The sequence below is a fragment of the Oncorhynchus clarkii genome, chromosome 23 (genome assembly GCF_045791955.1).
Source record: "Oncorhynchus clarkii lewisi isolate Uvic-CL-2024 chromosome 23, UVic_Ocla_1.0, whole genome shotgun sequence".
In the NCBI taxonomy this organism is placed as follows: Eukaryota; Metazoa; Chordata; class Actinopteri; order Salmoniformes; family Salmonidae; genus Oncorhynchus; species Oncorhynchus clarkii.
Window position 1 is genome coordinate 15093087 of NC_092169.1, and position 21186 is coordinate 15114272.

The following is a 21186-nucleotide window of genomic DNA, read 5'->3' on the forward strand; positions in this document are numbered from 1 at the left end:
TGGGACAGAGGAGGAGGCAGGTCACTCTGGGCACGCTATTCATCCAAAAGTGAAAATACTGCCCCCTATCCCAGAAGAGTTTAAGGAGAAGTTTATCTAAAGTTCCATGCATAACAGGTGTATTTTCATCAACATTTATAATGAGTATTTTTGTAAATTGATGTGGCTCTCCGCAAAATCACCACATGTTTTGGAAGCAAAACATTACTGAACATAACACGCTAATGTAAAATGGGATTTTTGGATATAAATATTCACTTTATCGAACAAAACAAACATGTATTGTGTAACATGAAGTCCTATGAGTGTCATCTGATGAAGATCAAAGGTTTGTGATTAATTTTATATCTATTTGTGCTTTTTGTGACTCCTCTCTTTGGCTGAAAAAATGGCTGGGTTTTTCTGTGACTTGGTGGTGACCTAACATAATCGTTTGTGGAGCTTTCGCTGTAAAGCATTTTTTAAATCAGACACTGTGGCTGCATTAACGAGAATTTTATCTTTAAAACGGTGCCTAATACTTGTATGTTTGAGAAATTAGATTTATGAGATTTCTGTTGATTTGCATTTGGCGCCCTGCAATTTCATTGGCTGTTGGTGAGGGGTTCCGCTAGTTCCAAGACAGGTTAATGAAGCTGCCAGTTGAGGACTTGTGAGGCGTCGGTTTCTCAAACTAGACACTAATGTACTTGTCCTCTTGCTCAGTTGTGCACCGGGGCCTCCCACTCCTCTTTCTATTCTGGTCAGTTTGCGCTGTTCTGTGAAGGGAGTAGTACACAGTGTTGTACCAGATCTTCAGTTTCTTTGCAATTTCTCGCATGGAATAGCCTTCATTTCTCAGAACAAAAATAGACTAATGAGTTTCAGAAGAAAGGTCTTTGTTTCTGGCCATTTTGAGCCTGTAATCGAACCCGCAAATGCTGATGCTCCAGATACTCAACTAGTCTAAAGAAGGTCAGTTTTATTGCTTCTTTAATAAGAACAACAGATTTCAACTGTGCTAACATAATTGCAAAAGGGGTTTTCTAATGATCAATTAGACTTTTAAAATGATAAACTAGCTAACACAACGTGCCATTGTAACACAGGAGTGATGGTTGCTGATAATAGGCCTCTGTACGCCTATGTAGATACTCCATTCAAAATCAGCCGTTTCTAGCTACAATAATCATTTACAACATTAACAATGTCTACAATGTACTTCTGATCAATTTAATGCTATTTTAAATGGACACCATTTTTATTTTTTTCCCAAAAAACATGGACATTTCTAAGTGACCCCAAACTCTTAAACGGTAGTATATATACAGTACAAAATCCATGTGTACGTGTGTATAGAGCGTATGCTATTGTGTGTGTGTGTGTGTATATGCATCTAATTTTACTGCTTGCATGAGTTACTTGATGTGGAATAGAGTTCCATGTAGTCATGGATTTATTTAGTCCTGTGCGCCTCTCATAGTCTGTTCTGGACTTGGGGACTGTGAAGAGACCTCGTGGCATGTCTTGTGGGGTATGCTTGGGTGTCCGAGCTGTTCACCGGTAGTTCAAACAGACAGCTCGGTGCATTCAACATGTCAATAACTCTCATAAATACAAGCAGTGATGAAGTCAAAACTGTCCTCCACTTTGAACCAGGAGAGATTGACATGCATATTATTAATATTAGCTCTCTGTGTACAGCCAAGGGCCAGCCATGCTGCCCTGTTTTGAACCAATTGCTATTTATTTTCCTAAGTTATTTTTTGTGGCACCTGACCACACAACTGAACAGTAGTCCAGGTGCGACAAAAATAGGGCCTGTAGGACCTGCCTTGTTGATAGTGCTGTTAAGAAGGTAGAGCAACACTTTATTATGGACATACTTCTCCCCATCTTAGCTACTGTTGTATCAATATGTTTTGACCATGACAGTTTACAATCCAGGGTAACTCCAACCAGTTTAGTCACCGCAACTTGCTCAAATGTCCAAATGATTTATTACAACTTTTAGTTGAAGTTTAGGGTTTAGTGAATGATTTGTCCCAAATAGAGTGCTTGTAGTTTTAAAAATATTTAGGACCAACTTATTCCTTGCCACCAATTCTGGAACTACATGCAACTCTTTGTAACGTGTCGCTGTAGTAGCTGACCTGTATAGTGTTGAGTCATCCTCATACATAGACACACTGGCTTTCTGCAATTCATTAGTAAAGATTACTTTTTTCAAACTGGCCAAGACAACTTACTTGGGGAATTCCTGATTCTACCTGAATTATGTTGGAGGCTTCCAAAGAACACCCTCTGTGTTCTGTTAGACAGGTAACTCTTTATCCACAATATAGCAGGGGGTGTAAAGCCATAACACAAGTTTTTCAAGCAGCAGACTATGATCGATAATGTCAAAAGAAATTACAGCCCCCCAATCTTTTCATCATCAATTTCTCTCAGCTAATCATCAGTCATTTGTATTAGTGCTGTGCTTGTTGAATGTCCTTCTCGATAAGCATGCTGAAAGTTTGTCAATTTGTTTACTGTAAAATAGTAATGTACCTGGTCAAACACATTTTTTTCCAAAAGTGGGTTGTTAACCGGCTGTTTGGTCGGCTATTTGAGCCAGTAAAGGAAGCTTTACTATTCTTGGGTAGCGGAATTACTTTTGCTTCCCCCCAAGCCTGAGGGCACACACTTTCTAGTAGGCTTAAATTAAAGATGTGGCAAAAAGGATTGGCAATATCATCCACTATTATCCTCAGTCATTTTCCATCCAAGTTGTCAGATCCCGGTGGCTTGTCATTGTTGATAGACTATTTTTTTCACCTCTTCCACACTGACTTTACAGAATTTGAAATTACAATGCTTGTCTTTCATAATTTGGTCAGAGATACTTGGATGTGTAGTGTCAGCATTTGTTGCTGGCATGTTATGCCTAAATTTGCTAATCTTGCCAATTTAAAAAATCATTAAAGTAGTTGGCAATATCAGTTGGTTTTGTGATGAATGAGCCATCTTTCCATGAATGATGGAAATGTGTTTGCCTTTTTTCCCAGATTTTCATTTAAGGTGCTCCAAAGCTTTTTACTATCATTTTTTATGTAATTTATATTAGTTTCATAGTGTAGTTTCTTCTTTTTATTTAGTTTAGTCACATGATTTCTCAATTTGCATTAAGTTTGCCAATCGGTTATGCAGCCAGTCTTAATTGCTATATTTTTGCCTCATCCCTCTCAACCATACAATTTTTCAATTCCTCATCAATCCATGGGGGATATAACAGTTTTTACAGTAATTTTCTTAATGGGTGCATGCTTATTAGCAACTGGAATAAGCAATTTCATAAATGTGTCAAGTACAGTGTCTGTTTGCTCCTCAATAAACAACACAGACCAACAGATATTCATTACATCAATGACATAGGGATCACTACAAAACTTATTGTATGATCTCTTATACACTATATTAGGCCCAGCCTTTGGAACCTTCCTAGATATGGCTATTATATTGTGATCACTACATCCGATGGATCTGGATACTGCTTTCAAGCTAATTTCTGCAGCATTAGTAAAGATGTGAACAGTACATGTTAATGATTTCTTTCCTGTGCTGTTTGTAACTACCCTGGTACGTTGACTGATAACCTGAACCAGGTTGCAGGCACTGGTTACAGTTTGGGGCTTTCTCTTGAGTGGGCAGCTTGATGAAAGCCAGTCAATATATTTTATTAAATCACCCATAAAAATATACCTCTCTGTCACATACATTATCAAGCATTTCAACATCTTATCCAGATACTGACTGTTAGCACTTGGTGGTCTATGGCAGCTTCCCACCATAATGGGCTTTAGGTGAGGCAATGAACCTGTAGCCATATTACTTCAAAAGTATTTGACATGAGATCCTCTCGTATCTTTACAGGAATGTGGTTCTGAATATAAAAACAGCAACACCTACACCACTGGCATTTCTATCTTTTCTGTAAATGTTATAACTTTGGATTGCTACCACTGTATCGTCAAAGGTATTATCTAAGTCAGTTTCAGAGTCAGTGCTAGTGGAAAGCCTTCCCAAAAGAGTGGAAGCTGTTATAGCAGAAAATGGGGAACCAACTCCGTATTAATGCCCATGATTTTGGAATGAGATGTTCGACGAGCAGGTGTCCACATACTTTTGGTCATATAGTGTGGATATGAGCTGGCGAAGGGCAGACTACCATGAGTTTCATGGTGCTTTCAAGACAAATGGGAACTCGGCCAGCCAGCCCATCTAAAAATAGGATATTTGGAATCTGTTTTTCATCAATATAGCCACGCAGCACACTGAACATCCCCTATGCCGTTTCATACACGGGAATCGTGATACAGAAGAATATGTCCTTGTGAATAGCATTCCCCGACATGTACAGCGCACAAAAGTCAATTCATGGGCATCTCGGCCCTCACAGCTAACATCCATTTAGAAAGCATAAGCTGGGGAGTTTCCTCTTGATTGCTAGCAATAGCATAAATTCTTAATTTAACAGTGTTATCTGACAAAGGTATTGATGTGAGTTTCTGTGCCTCTGCCTCCCCACACATTGTTTTCACCATATAAATTGTGGCCGACAATATCAAAGTCTCTGCAATAGTGTGGTGCTTCACAGCGTAGCGGGCCTAGCCATTCACCACAGGAATTATTCAAGTGCAGCCTCTGGTTGAATTTTATCTTTGAATCATTTTCATTCAGATTTTTAAGGTTAACCACATTACAATGATTTTGAGATACAAAGATGATATATTATACATATTTTCAGGATTTTGGAAAATCTCCCACAACCCCATTTTCATGAGGGAGTCACAACCCCTAGTTTGGGAACCGCTGCCCTAACCCCTCTTGCCACAGTGTCTTACAGAGACAAAGCCTTTTGCTAAAGACGGATAACAATGACTGACACTTGTTAAAGAGAAAGCAACAGACACAGCTTTGTGAGTGGAGGAATGTGGCTAGACCAACACACTGGAATTAAATGCTTAGGGTTCTTTAGATAATCAACATAGTACAGTGTAACTCGAGGTGTCGAGGGCAACCAGTGAACTATTAGTATTTTTAGCATCTGCGATGCCAAGGGCTAAAATAGAACTCCTTTCTATTTCTGACGCAGATCGCGCTGAAAGTCCTGCCCCTCTCATCTCCTCATGGGTTTATAGAAGCAGGTACCCACGTGCCATCTCCTCATTGGTTATACCCACGTGGGTGATTGAAAGACAAACTTTGTTGCCGGTTGTCGTGGTAATACAATGAAAGTTTAGATGCGATCACCATAGAAATTCAAAGATGAAAAAGCCCGGAAGGAGGAGAGATGACTAGAAACGATTTGGTTGGCCGTTTTATGTGTGGATTAATTGTCGGAGTAGAGGTCCTTGTGCATTTCAGGTAAAATAACAACTCAATGCTTATATCCCAGGACAAAATTAGCTAGCAACAGCAAACTAGCTAAATAGGACAAATTAACATTAGCTAGCAAGTGCAAGCTAACTAGCTAAATTGCCACACATGTTTAATGCTTTTCGACCTGTCTCCAAATTAATGTCATTGGTTCAGGGATTGTTTTGATATTTTAACCTGCGTGTCGTGATCGCGTTTGGTGTGTGGGGGGGGGCAAAATACATTTATGCACGATGGCGCACGCGCGCAGCCGGTTTGGTTTCCGAATTAGGCTGAAAAGATTACGGAAAGTTCAGTATTATGCTTCTACTGGATGATATGTTTAGTCCTGGTTTAGCCCTGCTGGATAAGGTTAATCAGGCCGTGTAGAACCAGTCCTTTCGTCACATTGGTTTGCGCTTCATGGTTGTCATCAGCTTGACCACCTGCAGCAGTAGGAAGGAGAAACTGAGCTCAAAGACACCAATCAACTGCATCACTTCCTTTGTGTTCAGCCCTGAGGAGATGGGGCCATCTGCACTACTGTCAAGGGGTCCTGTCAACTCTGGGCCATCCGTCTACCAAAAAAATAATAATACTTAAAAAAAAAAATTAAATGCATTAATATGGAATTTTAACAGATGGATGAGGCATGTGAGTAATTGGTGGTTAGAAGTAACCGTAGATTCTCAAACAGAAGGTGCAAACTGAAGGGAATTTCTGCTATCCAAGTTCCAGTTCTAGCTCTATGTTTGTGTCTTCCTCTGTGTGCTCCTGTCAGGGTCTTCAGCATGGCCTAACTGCTCACTCTGAACTGTGAACACACATTGTTACGCAATGACACCACCTTTCAGAATACTAAGACGGTTCTGACCTAGCGGGTGTGAGCCTGGCCCTGGCCTGGGTGAGCCTCACTGACTAACCTGCCATGGTGAACTCGGCGAAGGCCACCCTCTCCAGCAGGGGTGCGGAGCAGCTCGCAGGGGGCGTCCTTCAGGCTGAGGGACAGGCGGACCGACTTGCTGTGGCGCAGCTCAGCCAGGCTTCTGTGCCGTAGCTCTGCCAGGCTCCTGTGCCGTTTCCTCAGGTGCTCATCCCCCACCTGGCACAGAGGAGGAAACATAGCAATAACATATTGAAAACCTTAATGCTCTTCTACAGACAACACAACCTTTAAATGTTTTAAAACAGGGTAGACATTTTACTCTGGTTAGTGTACATCCTAGGCCTAGTCCTTACCTGGTTGCGGAAACAGCTGTGGTACATGAAGGCCAGACGGTGGTGGATGGTGGCAGCTCTGCACTGGTAGAGGGGCTGGCGGGCCGACTCGGTCTGCAGGTCACAGTACTTCAGAGACTTCAACATGGTCTCCGTCACCTCCTGCTCAATCTGGCAACACACAGGAATGACAGCTTTACTACGAACTACTGTGCTCCTATACACATGCTCAAATAACCATTTGACTTGTGAAAAAACACTAACCATTTCACCTAGGGCAGCATGTAGAGTTTGTAAGGTTAGTTAACTTAGACATATTCCATTCTGTTCATTCACCTACTATAAATCTCTCCAAGTGTGGCCCATGGCCTCTTACCTGTTCCTGGGCCTTCCTGGACAGAGGGGCAACTTCTTGCAGCAGAGTGGCCAGGCTGAAGTAGGTTGCGGACAGCTCCCAGTTGACCAAGTCCCACACTGCAGGGTGGTTCCCTCTGGTGGCCAAGGACTGCATAGCCCTCAGGTAGGTAGTCTATAGCCCGGAGAGGATCTCTGCTCTAAAGATCTCCGTCTATTTTTTAGAGCACCACATCTTAGTGAAAGCCTAGCGATTTTAAGTTGAATTGTCCTAGTTAAAGCCACCCCCCAAAAAAGAAACCTTAGAGATCTTATGCATCAATTTTCAAAATGACACAAAAGTGACTGGCACAAAGATAAGCAGATATTACTGAGGAAAATTTACCGTGGAAAACAACATGGGTTGGTGGTCATTGAAATCATTATATGTCTACTAAAAAATGATATGGTTGTGGTACCTTATTGTAATAGAGAGCTTCCTCTTGGGAGAAATCTCCTCTGCTCAGGTCTGCAGAGACAGCAGTGGGCCTGGGCACAGATCCTCATCAGTTTGCCTGTGTTGCACAGCAGCAGAGAGGTGTTGGTGCTGTACTCGATGGCCTCAAAGTTCTTCATGCCCTTCTCAAAGCACGAGAAACTCTTCTTCCACATCTCCTGTTCAGCTATAGATACAGACTTGTTCACTGTAAAGGAAGGGGGACTAGAGTAAGGGAGAGGTCTGTATCCTGAACCTTTAACTGGAAGAACGATATCATGTTTGTGAAATATTTCCTATTCATAAATTAATTCAACAACCAACCATTTACAAAATCATCATCCATACCTGATAGGCCAGACTGACTCCCTACCTTCCTTCTTAGTCTGCATGGCAGCAGCCTGGTTCATGTAGAAGACTCCTATCTCGTTGCAAATGTTGCCCAGTCTCTTCAGCACCTGGGCTAGCTGTTCAGGGCCGTGCTTCTTTACCACCCGGAGGTCAGCAGCTCGTAGGCCGCCTCATAACACTTACTGCTCACAAACAGCTAGTACTCTCGGTCCATGGCCAGATCACTGGCCATATTAAAGGCTGGGGGACAGTTACACAGCCAGAATTATCTTTAAAAAATAAAAATCACCTTTATTTAACCAGGTAGGCCAGTTGAGAACAAGTTCTAATTTGTAACAACAATAACGCACTGAATTTATATAGAGGATCGGTAAAGTTTTGACATAGTAAGCATTGTAATGTTAGCGTTTTATTATGACAGGTTCTTGCTTTTGAAAAGCACTACATTAAAATGGCAAGACCTATACATTCTAAATAATATTTAAAACTTTTGGGTCAATTGAACACATTACGAGGGACGTGTTATATGTTAATCGTTGAAAAGTGTGCGAGTGTCTCCTCACCCTGGCAGCTGCTCTCTCTGTGCAGCAACTCCCGGTCCTCGTTGGTCTGGTAGCTGGACTCCTAAAGGTAGGCAGCACGGTTACTTGCATTCCGGGCCAGCAACAGATGGATGTCCCCACACAGAGACAGACACTGGACCCGGAACAGTAGCACCAGCAGGTACATGATACTACACACCGAACAGTAGGCATCTGCAGAGGGAGGGAGAGAAAATAAATTAAGTAAGGGTGGTAGACAGACACACTGATCGTAGTACCGCAGGGTTAATTTGAGGTGACGCAAGAAAAGTTGAACACTATTACAACCGGTTGCCTACCTTATCCATCAGTCCAACCTCCGACAGCCACTCTGATCAACGTTGATTACAGCATGCTTAGGTAAGCCGGAGAGGAGACATTGACCGTGGCACTGGAGGGTGAGTTTGATGTAGTGCAGGGACCGGCTGTTCTTTAGCAGGTTAGTGGCAGCGTCTGACAGTATGTAGTAGGCCTTGGGCGCCTTGAAGAAGAGCTGCAGCTTCATACGGTGCTGCCAGGACCCTGGGATCATCCCTGATCGGGACAGAGGCTTCAACCAAGGAAAGAGAGGTTGAGGAACAGAGAGAGACAGAGGGGGAGGGCGGGAGAGATAATGTGATATCTGGTGGTAATATAGATATATAGGAATAAGGAGGAGAAATTTAGGTATTTACTAGGGGCAAATTCACATACAACAAGGAACCTGCTCATTATGGTATAACAACATTCATTATCAATAATGTCATATAGCTATGCTTCAGAATCTTGATGGGGTCCGTGATGGCCAACCTCTGTCCAGGAGAAGTGTGATCCCTTTCTCTACGGCCTCACTCCCATCCTAGTACTTCAGGGGGATGGGGGTGTTCTGGGTCAGCAGCTGGGAGGTCACTCTCCTTCTTAATGCTGCCATCCACTGCTTTCAGGCACTGCCAATCACATCCAACAGTTAGAGCTCACGGAACATTGCATTTAGTGACAACCATTCCAATAGTAATCACTACAGTAGAGACTCAACTTTAAGACATAGCTGAGGACATGCCGACATCTTTCCTCCTTGTTTTGAGAGATGGGAAATGCATAGATTGGCTGCAATATGGGAAAATAACAGGATTAATTAATTGTCAAGATAAAACATCCAAGACTTTAATAGTCACTCCAGGTAGTGGCTAGTTTCTGGTTACTGTAGCTATGTCAAGGTTACATATCAACAAGGTCACCCAAACAGAGTAGCTAGCGACAAATGTGTGACACTCACCCTGATCTGATGAGTGTACTTGTACTTCTCTAGAACAGACAGCTCCCCACTGATTTGATAATAGCTACAGCTTTGCTATCATCCTGTGGCTCCGAGGTGGTACTGCAGGAGCCATTCTCATGACTGTCCTCTGGTAGATCTTCTTGAGCCTCCTCGTCACTGTAGCTGTCCTCAAGAGCCCACCGCCCACAGCAACGTTCCGATTGTCCCATAATGCTTCCTGTTCTGGCTCTTCTTCAGCATCATGTTGCTAGCCACTCTGCAAGAACAACAATGCACATTCTACAAAACAGAATGTATGAATGGTGCCATCTGTTGGGACTAATTTGCCATTAATGCATTGACTGATAACACTGCGCGTTGTGCACTAGTTTCAGGTATACTGTGTTGATACCGTACCAGGTTGCAGGCACCTACTTGTAAAGAGGCATATCCACAGGCAGGGTGAAGGGGTTCTGGCATTTCTCCTTTGCTGCTTCCTCACAGAGAGTGATGAGGTCATACAGCTTTACGATGTCACTTCCACTAGCCGAGGAAACACAGAAACAGGCCAATTCGATGAAGTAGGCCTACTACCACATAGTAGTGTTTATTTACCAGGTCATTCTCACGTGTATTTGGTAAGTCATACAGGAGGTACAGTTAGTGTGTTGTCTCCCACCTTTGAAGAGCGAGTTGGTATAGCCCTTTTTGGTGCAGATACACTTGAGAAAGAACCGAATGTTCTGAGCGATGTCTTTCACAACCATGGTTGAGAAGGTGGAGTTCTCAAGATCAGGGATGTTCTCTGTTTAGATTATCTCATATTTCTGACCAAAGACCAATCAGCACTAACATTAAAATAGTATTAAATTGTGAATAAAGTTACTCATTTGGGCAGTAAAAACAAGGCTTATTTACATGGACGATGCCATTGACGTGAAAGCACATGACGAGCTCTGGAATATTGCACATCAGATTGTCCAGCCAGTAGTCAATACCTGTGAGAATGTTGATTGGCTTGAGGTTATTCCTAAAAAAAAGAAAGAACCTTCTAGGTATTTTGCAGGGGAACATTGCTGTGGAACAATAGTAAACCAACTGAACATTTTTATATTGACCGACATGAATAATGGCCATTGTTCCCCGTTTTTTGTGATTCTGACCTGAGCCGCAGGCTGGGTAGCATCCTTCTCCAAAGATAGGCATGTTGGACCCCACCAGCATGTGGATGTCCTCAAACATCCACAAGATGTTCCTCACAAAGTCATTCCTCAAACCCTGTCAATCAAGTTGAGGGAACAAAGTTGATTGGATACTTGAATTGAATAGATTTAACTAATTTACAATCAAAAAAACAAATGCTAACAAAACAAAATAGAGAAAATACACAGCCTCTTGAGATTGTTGATGAAGTTTCTTTATCACTAGCCGACCTGACTGTTCTCCCCTTTGTTGAACAATGTGGTAAGGTTCTGCTCTTTGGAAGCCACTTGCCCCAATGGATACTTGCTGTCCATGGGAACACATTCCTGTAAGGAATGGACATACAGTCACAAGGGAAGAAACTGTAAAACTCAACAAGAGCACAGCAAATCACCAGGTACTGCACCAGGTACTGCACTAGGTAGTGCACCAGGTACTGCACATTTCCATAAAGTGTGGCCTACCTCTGTGTGCTGCGGCCTCCTCCGAGTCTGAAGCAGTGCTGATGAAGGTAACGGGCCAGGAGGGACCAAATCCTCCGCCCCACACTCCTCATCAGGGTTGTCTGACATTGAGACATTGAGGAGTACAACCATTAGGATTTACTCTGGCTCAAATAAGGTTTTCTTGTTTCTATTGCAAGTCTTTCACGTGACAAGTAGGTTAGAAGTCCAATCTCAAGTATCTCACTTGAAGTATTTGAACTTGCTTTTTGGTACCAGTGTTCTTTACTCTTCTTTTTCCTCTGTCACTTCTGATCTATTACCCTCTGGTAAAACTCCATTACCCATGTCCAATCTCCTCTCTGTGACATAGTGTAAAAACAGAACATACAATCAAATGTATTTTTTACAAGCATCGTCAATCATCCAGATATGAGCTTTCTCACATTCTTCATTGACATTTAAACAGGCTTCCTCTCCACTGGCTGTCTAACTGTACCTGAGAAGAACTCATGAAGAGCCAGTTCATCTAGAAGGAGAGTCCTTCCCACACGGTGGACAGCCATACTGACATGGGACTTACTGTAGGGGATCTTCAATAGATTAGTGATGTTCTGAATAGAAAAGAGAATGAGACCCTTAGGTTCACCAAACAATTTTGATTACCAAACAAGCCAAATACATGTTAGCAGAAGCAATAACAATACAACATCCTTAGCTGTTCAGTGGATAGACCTAACTCAGAGTCCTACACCACATCAACATTATCCCTAATGGAATCAATTAAGTCATAAGCCATCCCCAAACTGGAGCAAGGAGAAAGTACATGTACATGAGCACCTTGCAACAATTTGGCGATGATGAATACCACAAGATATCACATGTCGTTTTGAGGGCTGAATAACCAGCGCTTCACCTGGAGAAAGGCTTGCTCTTGCTGCTGGACCCTAGTACAGAGGTGCCTGCAGGCCCACGTTGGGGGCTCTCCCGTAGCCAGTTGGCAGGAGGCAGCTTCAGATCAGTCTTCTCCTGTAGTAGTGCATAGGTGGTGGGTTGAGGGGCAGCAGAGTACTTCACTGCACGGTTCTTTATTTCGTTGTTGCCCTAGGCACATCTCCCGACTCCTTTGACACATGTAAACAAAGGTGGCATTGATGGTAAACTGAGTTCACTTGTCTGTTTAGTCACTGACAACTTGATTCAATATAACAAGTAAATAGTTAAATTATTAAATATCCTATGTACAGTATGTACAGTTAACTGTCCTGTGCAACGTCATGAAATAACGTGACCCTGAAATGCATGCATAAACAGATCGCTAACTGCAGTTCAAAGCTAGCTAGCTATTGCTTACTTGCCTGCCACTGTCGCCCCCACTGTCATCCACTTTTTCACTTCCACGGTCTGGAGGGACGCCATCCTCTCGGTTCCCAATCCCAGCTGTTGCTGAACTCATGTTCTATCTACAAGCTAGCTCATGGCCACACAAACGAATGCTGTCCAAGGGGTACCCGTTCATAGCAAACTAACTGCCTTAAAATGTCAACAACAATTGCCTTGTCACAAGATTGCTGCTAACTCACCACCTGCTGCTTAGTAGCTAGCTAACATAACTTTACACATCAAACGACATAACGTTATTTGTTCATGATCAGAACGATATGAAAATTTGCTAACAAATTGAGTTACTGCTTTTACATTTAATCTATCACTGTTTTGCAGAACCTTCCAGACGGAATCAACAACAACACTAGCTTTAGACGTTCTGTCTGCTGCTGTTGACAGACCACGCGTTATTGTAAAGCGAGAGAGCTCACAACTTCTGGGTAAAAAAAAGCTAAATAAAAGACCGCATTTTCAGGATTCTGAATTGAGCCAAACTCCAAATTAAACTATGAAGGGTAAGTGGCTTTTAATATAATACAACAGGATGTGGTAGCTAGCTGTTACATAACTGATATAATTGGACTTGGGCAAAGGTGACAAAAACATTTAAAAGAAGAGAGGTTAGGGTTGGACTTTTAGTTTGATATAAGCAGTCGGTTGTGATGTACAGTGAGGGTTTTCAGTTGCTGCTAACTTCACATGTTCAATTATGCCCTGGATATGACACTTCAATCTGGAAGTTAACTTCCAGTGAGTTTACAAAAAAAGGATACAATAAATGACATTTTCTGGATAATTTCTATTCATTCTCTTATGTTCTGATTCTTTATTTTTCTATTCTTTACCCTAATTCCTTATCTTTAGCTACATGTATTATTTCTTTATTTGCACATTCCTTTTCCCCAAGTTCCCTTTCCTTCAGTTTTATAATTGGAAGGTTTAATAAAACTGCCTTCAAATTAAATAGAAAACGGGGAATAAGGCGTGCTGAATTGTGATGTAACAAACAGAAATAAAATACACTTGTTTTTTTCAAATGGAATACAAATTATTTGTGATTAGTATGTTATTACAGTTACTGTTGTTTGCATTCTTTGTGAGAAGAATGTGAGAAGAAAAGGTATTATAAACCCTGTCCAGGTGGTCATATTTGTGCTGTCTTTACAAAGTTTCAACCTTGTTAAAATGACAAAAGGTGGTAAGAAATACTCATCAATGGAAAAGGATGGCAAATGGGTAAGATTCTGATTACTTTAAATCTTTCACTATTAGCTTATGATGAGCCCATTATAATTGCACTCAACTTTGCAGATACTGACAAATAAAGTTATTATAAAGACACCCCTGTACCTTTTCCTAACAACTTCATGTCTTTCAAAATGTGCAGTTGGCTCATGCAGGTTTACCAGCAAATGACACCAGTAAACGGGAGACGTGCACCAGCACAGGGTATATGATGTCTCAGAGTGAACCACTACCTCCAGCATCGAGCACAGAGAAGTATCCCAAGATCTTCATCAACACAGAACAGGTTGGCAGAGTGCAATACATTCATGCAGAGAGTGAAACATTACTCAAAAGTGTCTACATGGTCTTGGGTTGTTGTTATGTGTGCAATCACCTTAATTTCCATGAAGATGATTACATTTATCCTTTATACAATTGACTAATAATTGTTGGCATAACTATGCCAAAACCTAGGAGAAAATGTGACATATCAATGAACTATTCTCTTTACAGAAAACCATGGGAAGAGTCTATCCATTCTCAGCCCATGATAACCAAGCTGCACTGCAAGATACCATCACTGTATTTGATGATGTAAGCAATATGCCCACTACAAAGAAAACAAAGACATCATGATTGATGTTGTCAAATCAACACTAAGGTTTTTAATAAGATAATACAACAAAATACAATTTTGAAACAATACCGTTTTTCTTATGGTGTTTTTCATAGGGATTAGGCCGCAAGAAGTGCCTGGACGAGCGTAGACAACATAACTCCCACTTCTGCCTGTGCCACCATGGAAGTGTGAGTGGCGTGGGGGAGACGAGGGGAGACTTCTCAGCCTATCAGACAGACTACCAGGACCGCCAGGACACAGAGCGCTCCTCCACCAGCAGGCGTTTTCCCAGTAACCATCTTGATAGGTCCACAGTGGCAGCTGCTGCCCAGGCAGGAGAGCACTTTATGTGGTTCGGGAGGCATGATGAGGACCGTCCTGTGCCCCTTGAAGTGCTGGCAGCTACCAACTGCTCCTCCTCATCCAAGCCGTCCAGACACTCCTACCATATCAGGCATTAGATGAATACACCATATTACCCAAATACTCTTCTTTAGGAAATCACAAAGCAACACATATTGATAGTTCTCCAAGTGCAAATAAAAAAATATGAAACATTGAGATATGGAGATGATAAATTGTATTATTTATACATTTCTCCTTTTACAGTAAAACTGGGTTCTTAAGGAAAGACAGATCAGACAACCATCCCCTTTGTTCCTCATTAATTAATCACATCCAGATTAATTACGTAATGAAGGGCCATCTATTTTCAAGTACACCATTTGTCACAAGATTTAGATAGAAAAACCGTGTAAATCAATTACATCATAAATGAGAAAGATTATTAGATGTGATGTACATAAGACAAAATAATAAACTGAGGAGACGTTGCAGCCTTGTCTCATAGACTAGACGTAACATAGTAAACGTAAATCCGGGACACTCAAATTAGTATTATATGTTATGTTTGGTTACATAAAACAGATGGTTACTTAAGGCAAAAACGAAAGCAGTGTATAACACAAAGGTATTTCAACCGAAAGGTTGAGAGTTCGAATCTCATCATGGACAACTATAGCATTTCAACTAATTAGCAACTTTTCAACTACTTACAATTTTTTTTAAACATTGCAACTTCCTAGCATGCTACATAACCCTTCCACTAACCCTAACCTCAACCCTTTTAGCTAAGACTTCGCCTAACCTTAGCCTAACTCACCCCTAGCCTAGCTAACGTTAGCCAGCTAGCAAACTTTAGCAACCTAGGGACCTAGCTAGAAGTCGTAACATATTATACATTTTGCAAAATCATAACACATAGGAGGAATCGTAATTCGTCACATATCATAAGAAATGGGTGATAGACATCCACAAATAAATGCATAGCATATGATACATAACATACACTATATATGGAAAAGTATGTGGACACCCCTTCAAACTAGTGGATTTGGTATTTCAGGCACACCCGTTGACAAGTGTATAAAATCGAGCACACAGCCATGCAATCTCCCTAGACAAACATTGGCAGTAGAATGGCCCTACTGAAGAGCTCTGTGACTTTCAGCGTGGAACCGTCTGTCCTCGGTTGCAACACTCACTACCGAATTCCAAATTGCCTCTGGAAGCAAAGTCAGCACAATAACTATTCGTCGGGAGCTTCATGAAATGGGTTTTCATAGCCGAGCAGCTGCACACAAGCCTAAGATCACCAATGCACAATGCCAAGTATCGGCTGGAGTGGTATAAAGCTCGCTGACATTGGACACTGGAGGAGTGGAAACACGTTCTCTGGAGTGATGAATCACGCTTCACCATCTGGCAGTCCGACGTACCAATCTGGATTTGTCGGATGCCAGGAGAAACCTACCTGCCCGAATGCATAGTGCCAACTGTAAAGTTCGGTGGAGGAGGAATATTGGTCTGGGGCTATTTTTCATGGATCGGGCTAGGCCCCTTAGCTCCAGTGAAGGGAAATCTTCACGCTACAGCATACTGTACAATTACATTCTACACAATTCTGTGCTTCCAACTTTGTGGTAACAGTTTGGGGAAGGCCCTTTCCTCTTTCAGCATGACAATGCCCCCATGCACAAAGCGAGGTCTATACAGAAATGGTTTGTCGAGATCAGTGTAGAAGAACTTGACTGGCCTGCGCAGAGCCCTGGCCTCAACCCATCAAAGACCTTTGAGATGAATTGGAACGCGGATTGCGAGCCAGGCCTAATTGCCCAACATCAGTGACCAACCTCACAAATGCTCTTGTGGCTGAATGGAAGCAAGTCCCCGCAGAAATGTTCCAACATCTAGTGGAAAGCCTTCCCAGAAGAGTAGAGTTAGTTATAACAGCAAAGTGGGGGACCAACTCCATATTAATGCCCATGATTTTGGAATGTTCGATGAGCTGGTGTCCACATACTTTTGGTCATGTAGTGATCATACTGAATAAATAATGCGAAATGCTTTGTGACCAGGTTGGACATTAAGGTATTCTATTCCTCTACTGATTAAGATTCACCATGAAAATGCAAGCTTGTTATTTCGAACTTGGTCGAATTGATACTGCTACAATCCAGACAACCTCAGGCACTTACACCAGCTCAATGGCAAACATGATTGAGATGGAAAGTGTGGGTGCGTGCCTGCATGTGGTCTGCTCTGTCTTCAGCACTGCAGTGCACCTACAGAATGTTTTAAGTCTAAATGCACATAGCTCCAGCAGATGGCAACGGTTATTTTACTTATCTGTCATGTTGTGCATGACCTCATCAAGAAAGACGTCACCTATCGGGGCCCAGGCTTGGACAAGAAAAAAGGGAAAGAAATCGGGTTTGAACTTTATGTCAGAGACAGGCAAATTAGAGCATCTGCATGGAAGGGAGCTTGATGATGTCTATTAAACATGCTACAACATGTTCCAAAGTCTGGCAGATTCCCTTCGGAAACAATCTGTTTCACTGTAATCACTTAAGAGGACATGGCCGACTGTACTGGAGCACTGAGAAGAGGGAGGGAGGATCGGGTGTAAGGCAATGAGAACACCTGCTTGGGATGTCTGTATATTCTCTATGCGGGCAAAGAGAGAGAGAGATAGAGGGAGAGAGAGAGAAAGAGAGAGAAGCGGGCTGTGGAGCAGCTGCTCTCTTTCATTGAGCACTCTCCAGGGAGATTGTTTTTCACAATTTCTTTCTCTCCAGGGTCTTTCTATCTTGCCTGACCTTTACTTCACCGTTAGATCATACAGTATTAAAAAGAGATGAATTAGACAATGAACTGACCTTTTGAACCATCCGTTCTCTCACGGTTAGTAGGTTTGCAGCTGGAGACAGTGGATTGACAGAACATGTGTTCAGTAACCACACGAACAGAGAAAGAGGAAGATAGTAATTTATCTTCCAAGATCGTCCTCTTTTTTTTATCTTCCACCCTATGGAAGACTTGTTAAAAATAACCAAACTTTACAGTGAGGTAAAGAAGGGCAAAGATGGATCCACCTGGATCCATGATTCATATGGCACCGTCAAATCACCATCAAATATCTTATCTACAGAGGCAGTTGCACATCATGAATCAAATCAAATTTGATTTGTCACATGCTCCGAATAAAACGGGTGTAGACTTTACTGTGAAATTCTTGCTTATGAGCCCCTTTCAACGATAAAGAGCTAAAGAATAATAATAAAATGAAAAATAGTAGCACTAGAGGAATTAAATACACAAGAATGGAGCTATATACAGGGAGTACCAGTACCAGGTCAATGTGCAGGGGTACCAGGTATTTGAGGTAGATATGTACATGAATGCAGGCTAAAGTGACTAGGCATCAGGATAGATAATAATAACAGTAAAATAAAGAACAGAGTAGCAGCAGCATATGTGTGTATGTGTATTTGTGTTCAAATCAAATCAATGTTTATTTGTCACGTGCGCCGAATACAACAGGTGTAAACCTTACAGTGAAATGCTTACTAACAGGCTCCAACCAATGATGCGAAGAAAAAAAAGTTATGTGTGTGTGTGTGATGGTAAGTAAAGAAATAAAACAACAGTAAAAATACATTTTAAAAAAGAGTAGCAAGGCTATATACAGACAGAGGTAGTCGGGCTTATTGAGTTAGTATGTACATGTAGGTATCGTTAAAGTGACTGTGCATATATGATGAACAGAGAGTAGCAGAAGCGAAAAAAGAGGGGTTGGCGGGTGGTGGGACACAATGCAGATAGCCCGGTTAGCCAATGTGCAGGAGCACTGGTTGGTCGGGACAATTTAGGTAGTATGTACATGAATGTATAGTTAACGTGACTATGCATATAAGATTAACAGAGAGTAGCAGCAGCGTAAAAGAGGGGTTGGGGGTGGCACACAATTCAAATAGTCCGGGTAACCATTTGGTTACCTGTTCAGCTTGCCCTCTTCACGACTGTCTTGGTGTGTTTGGACCAATCTAGTTTGTTGCTGATGTGGACACCAAGGAATTTGAAGCTCTCAACCTGCTCCACTACAGCCCAGTCGATGAGTATGGGGACGTGCTCTGTGCTCCTTTTCCTGTAGTCCACAATCATCTCCTTAGTCTTGGTTACGTTGAGGGATAGGTTGTTATTCTGGCACCACCCAGCCAGGTCTATGACCTACTCCCTATAGGCTGTCTCGTCGTTGTCGGTGACACTGTTGTGTCGTCAGCAAACTTAATGATGGTGTTGGAGCCGTGCCTGGCCATGCAGTCGTGGGTGAACAGGGAGCACAGGAGGGGACTGAGCACGCACCCCTGGGGAGCTCCAGTGTTGAGGATCAGCGTGGCAGATGTGTTGACCCTCCCACTCTGTCTGCCGTATTTTGTCTTTGTTCTTGTTTCCTTATTAGGATGCTGGTGGGCGGAGTTGAGAGGGTCGTCAGCTACATGGGAAACACCTGGGCCCAGGTGTTTCCCAGGATAAATACACCCCTTCCCCATTCATGGGGGAGACTCTCTCCATGCAGACATTTGTGTTGTGGTTCTTGGTGGCCTTTTGTTTGTTTGCTTTGGCACCGTTCAACACCCTGCATTATCACGTTCATGCATGCAAAGCACTCACTTACGCTACTGATTACTGATTACACACATCATTGTATATTTTCCTTAGTTGCTTTAGTTAATAAATATATATTTTGTTACTCCTTATCTCCACGTTGTCTCCCTTTGTTACGGGCTTTGAGCCGGTTCGTGACAAGTGGGGGCTCATCCGGGATATTTGAACTATTGGTTTTGGAGACCGTGGAAGTACGTGTTTGTTTACATATTGTGTTTGAGTTTAATAGGCCCAGTATTGGTTGCCTTTGTTGTTTGGGTTGTGTGCTGCGTTGGAGAGAGTGTAATGGTTAGTTTCCAGGCCCTGCCTAGCTTGGAAACGTTTGTTCTACTTTCTGTTGGGACATCATCTGAGGTGAGTAATCGGCTGTGTACCTCAGTGAGAGATTTGGGTAGGGTAGTGGAACTTGCTACCTGGAGCTATAGCCTTTTTCCCCTGATAGGCTTAGCGACATGTTTCATTTTTTTTGGAATATGTTGGGCATGGTTAATGTTTGTTATTTTTGTGTGGTGTCTGTGGACTGAGCAGTTGTCTTGGGGGCACATCCGTGGCTTGGTGGAATTTACCAGCATGCTGGGGAGTTTTTCCTTGCCAGCGGGCTACAGTGCGTAAATTCCCACTGCAAATCTGCACGAAGACTAGGGTTGAGTTATTGTAGGTTTTGGGGAAGCTCCGTATCTCATCTCTCTTCTGTGGTGCTCAGGGTGATTGTCAATTCTCGGGTTGTGGTCTGGTGTGCTCAGCAGAGGGGAAGAGCGAGATTTTTTATTTTTTTTGTAACTATGGCATTTTATATAGATGAATTCATTCGCTTTCCATCGGAGAAATTGTTAAATTTAGGTACTAAAGAACAGCTGTTGAAGGTCGCTGAACACTACAACGTTGAGATTAGTGATAAACGTCTAAAGAATTCTATTAGGTTGATATTGAAGGCCAATCTGATGGAGAGTGGTATTCTTGAAGTTACCACTGGGCCAGCCTCTGCTGAGAGTTTGTCGTCTCCCCATAACGTTACAATGGCCATTCCATCGGTTAGTCCGAGTAGCCTTCTTTTTGAACAGCAGAAAGAACTGCTTTTGTTACAGCTGGAGCATGATCGTGAAAAGAGAGAGCATGAACGGCAAAGTGATCGTGAGAAGCTAGAGCATGATCGTGTAAAGTATGAAAAGGAATTGGCATTTAAACAAGATATGGAGCGTGCTAAAATCAAGTTGCAACAAGAACGTATAGAGTTGGTTAGGGAAGGAAAGATCTCAGGGGAGAGTTTGTTTTGGGAAGGTGATCCAGATTTACCTAGGGGTAGTTCCTCTTTTGGTCGTGCCCCAGAGACATTTGATATTGTTGGGAACTTACGGTTATTGCCTCAGTTTAATGAAAGGGATCCCGAGACATTCTTTTCGTTGTTTGAGCGTGTTGCTGACGCTAGGAGTTGGCCTGATTCTGACCGCACTTTAATGTTGCAGTGTGTGCTGACTGGTAAAGCGCAGGAAGCATATTCAGCTCTTAGTGTACACGACAGTGCCAATTATGATAAAGTTAAAACAGCTGTGTTACAGATTTATGAATTGGTCCCTGAGGCTTACCGCCAACGATTTAGAACATTAAAAGGGGATGATAAGCAATCTCATGTTGAATTTGCGCGACAATTATCTTTACAGTTTAATCGCTGGTGTTCCGCCTCTGCAGTTGTGACTTTCCAAGGG

General features: G+C 42.3%; 1 protein-coding gene and 1 pseudogene across 1 annotated transcript; one reads left to right on the plus strand and one right to left on the minus strand.

Annotated features, from left to right (window-relative positions):
* Positions 1 to 1223: 1223 nt before the first annotated feature.
* LOC139381143 (erythroid differentiation-related factor 1-like) lies at positions 1224 to 12816 on the minus strand (annotated as a pseudogene).
* Positions 12817 to 13842: 1026 nt separating this feature from the next.
* Positions 13843 to 14934, plus strand: LOC139382004 (testis expressed 36). The gene is made up of 4 exons (XM_071125911.1): positions 13843 to 13863; positions 14015 to 14158; positions 14368 to 14448; positions 14587 to 14934. Exons 1-4 carry the CDS (start codon positions 13843 to 13845, stop codon positions 14932 to 14934), a joined length of 594 nt encoding a protein of 197 aa, XP_070982012.1.
* Positions 14935 to 21186: the final 6252 nt, after the last annotated feature.

Bases quoted from the DNA above. Each gene is read 5' to 3' on its own strand.
- LOC139382004 (XM_071125911.1), top strand. From the start codon at position 13,843: ATGGAAAAGGATGGCAAATGG. The intron at 14,159-14,367 runs GTTGGCAGAGTG...TTCTCTTTACAG, and splicing joins TCTTCATCAACACAGAACAG to AAAACCATGGGAAGAGTCTA. The intron at 14,449-14,586 runs GTAAGCAATATG...TGTTTTTCATAG, and splicing joins CCATCACTGTATTTGATGAT to GGATTAGGCCGCAAGAAGTG.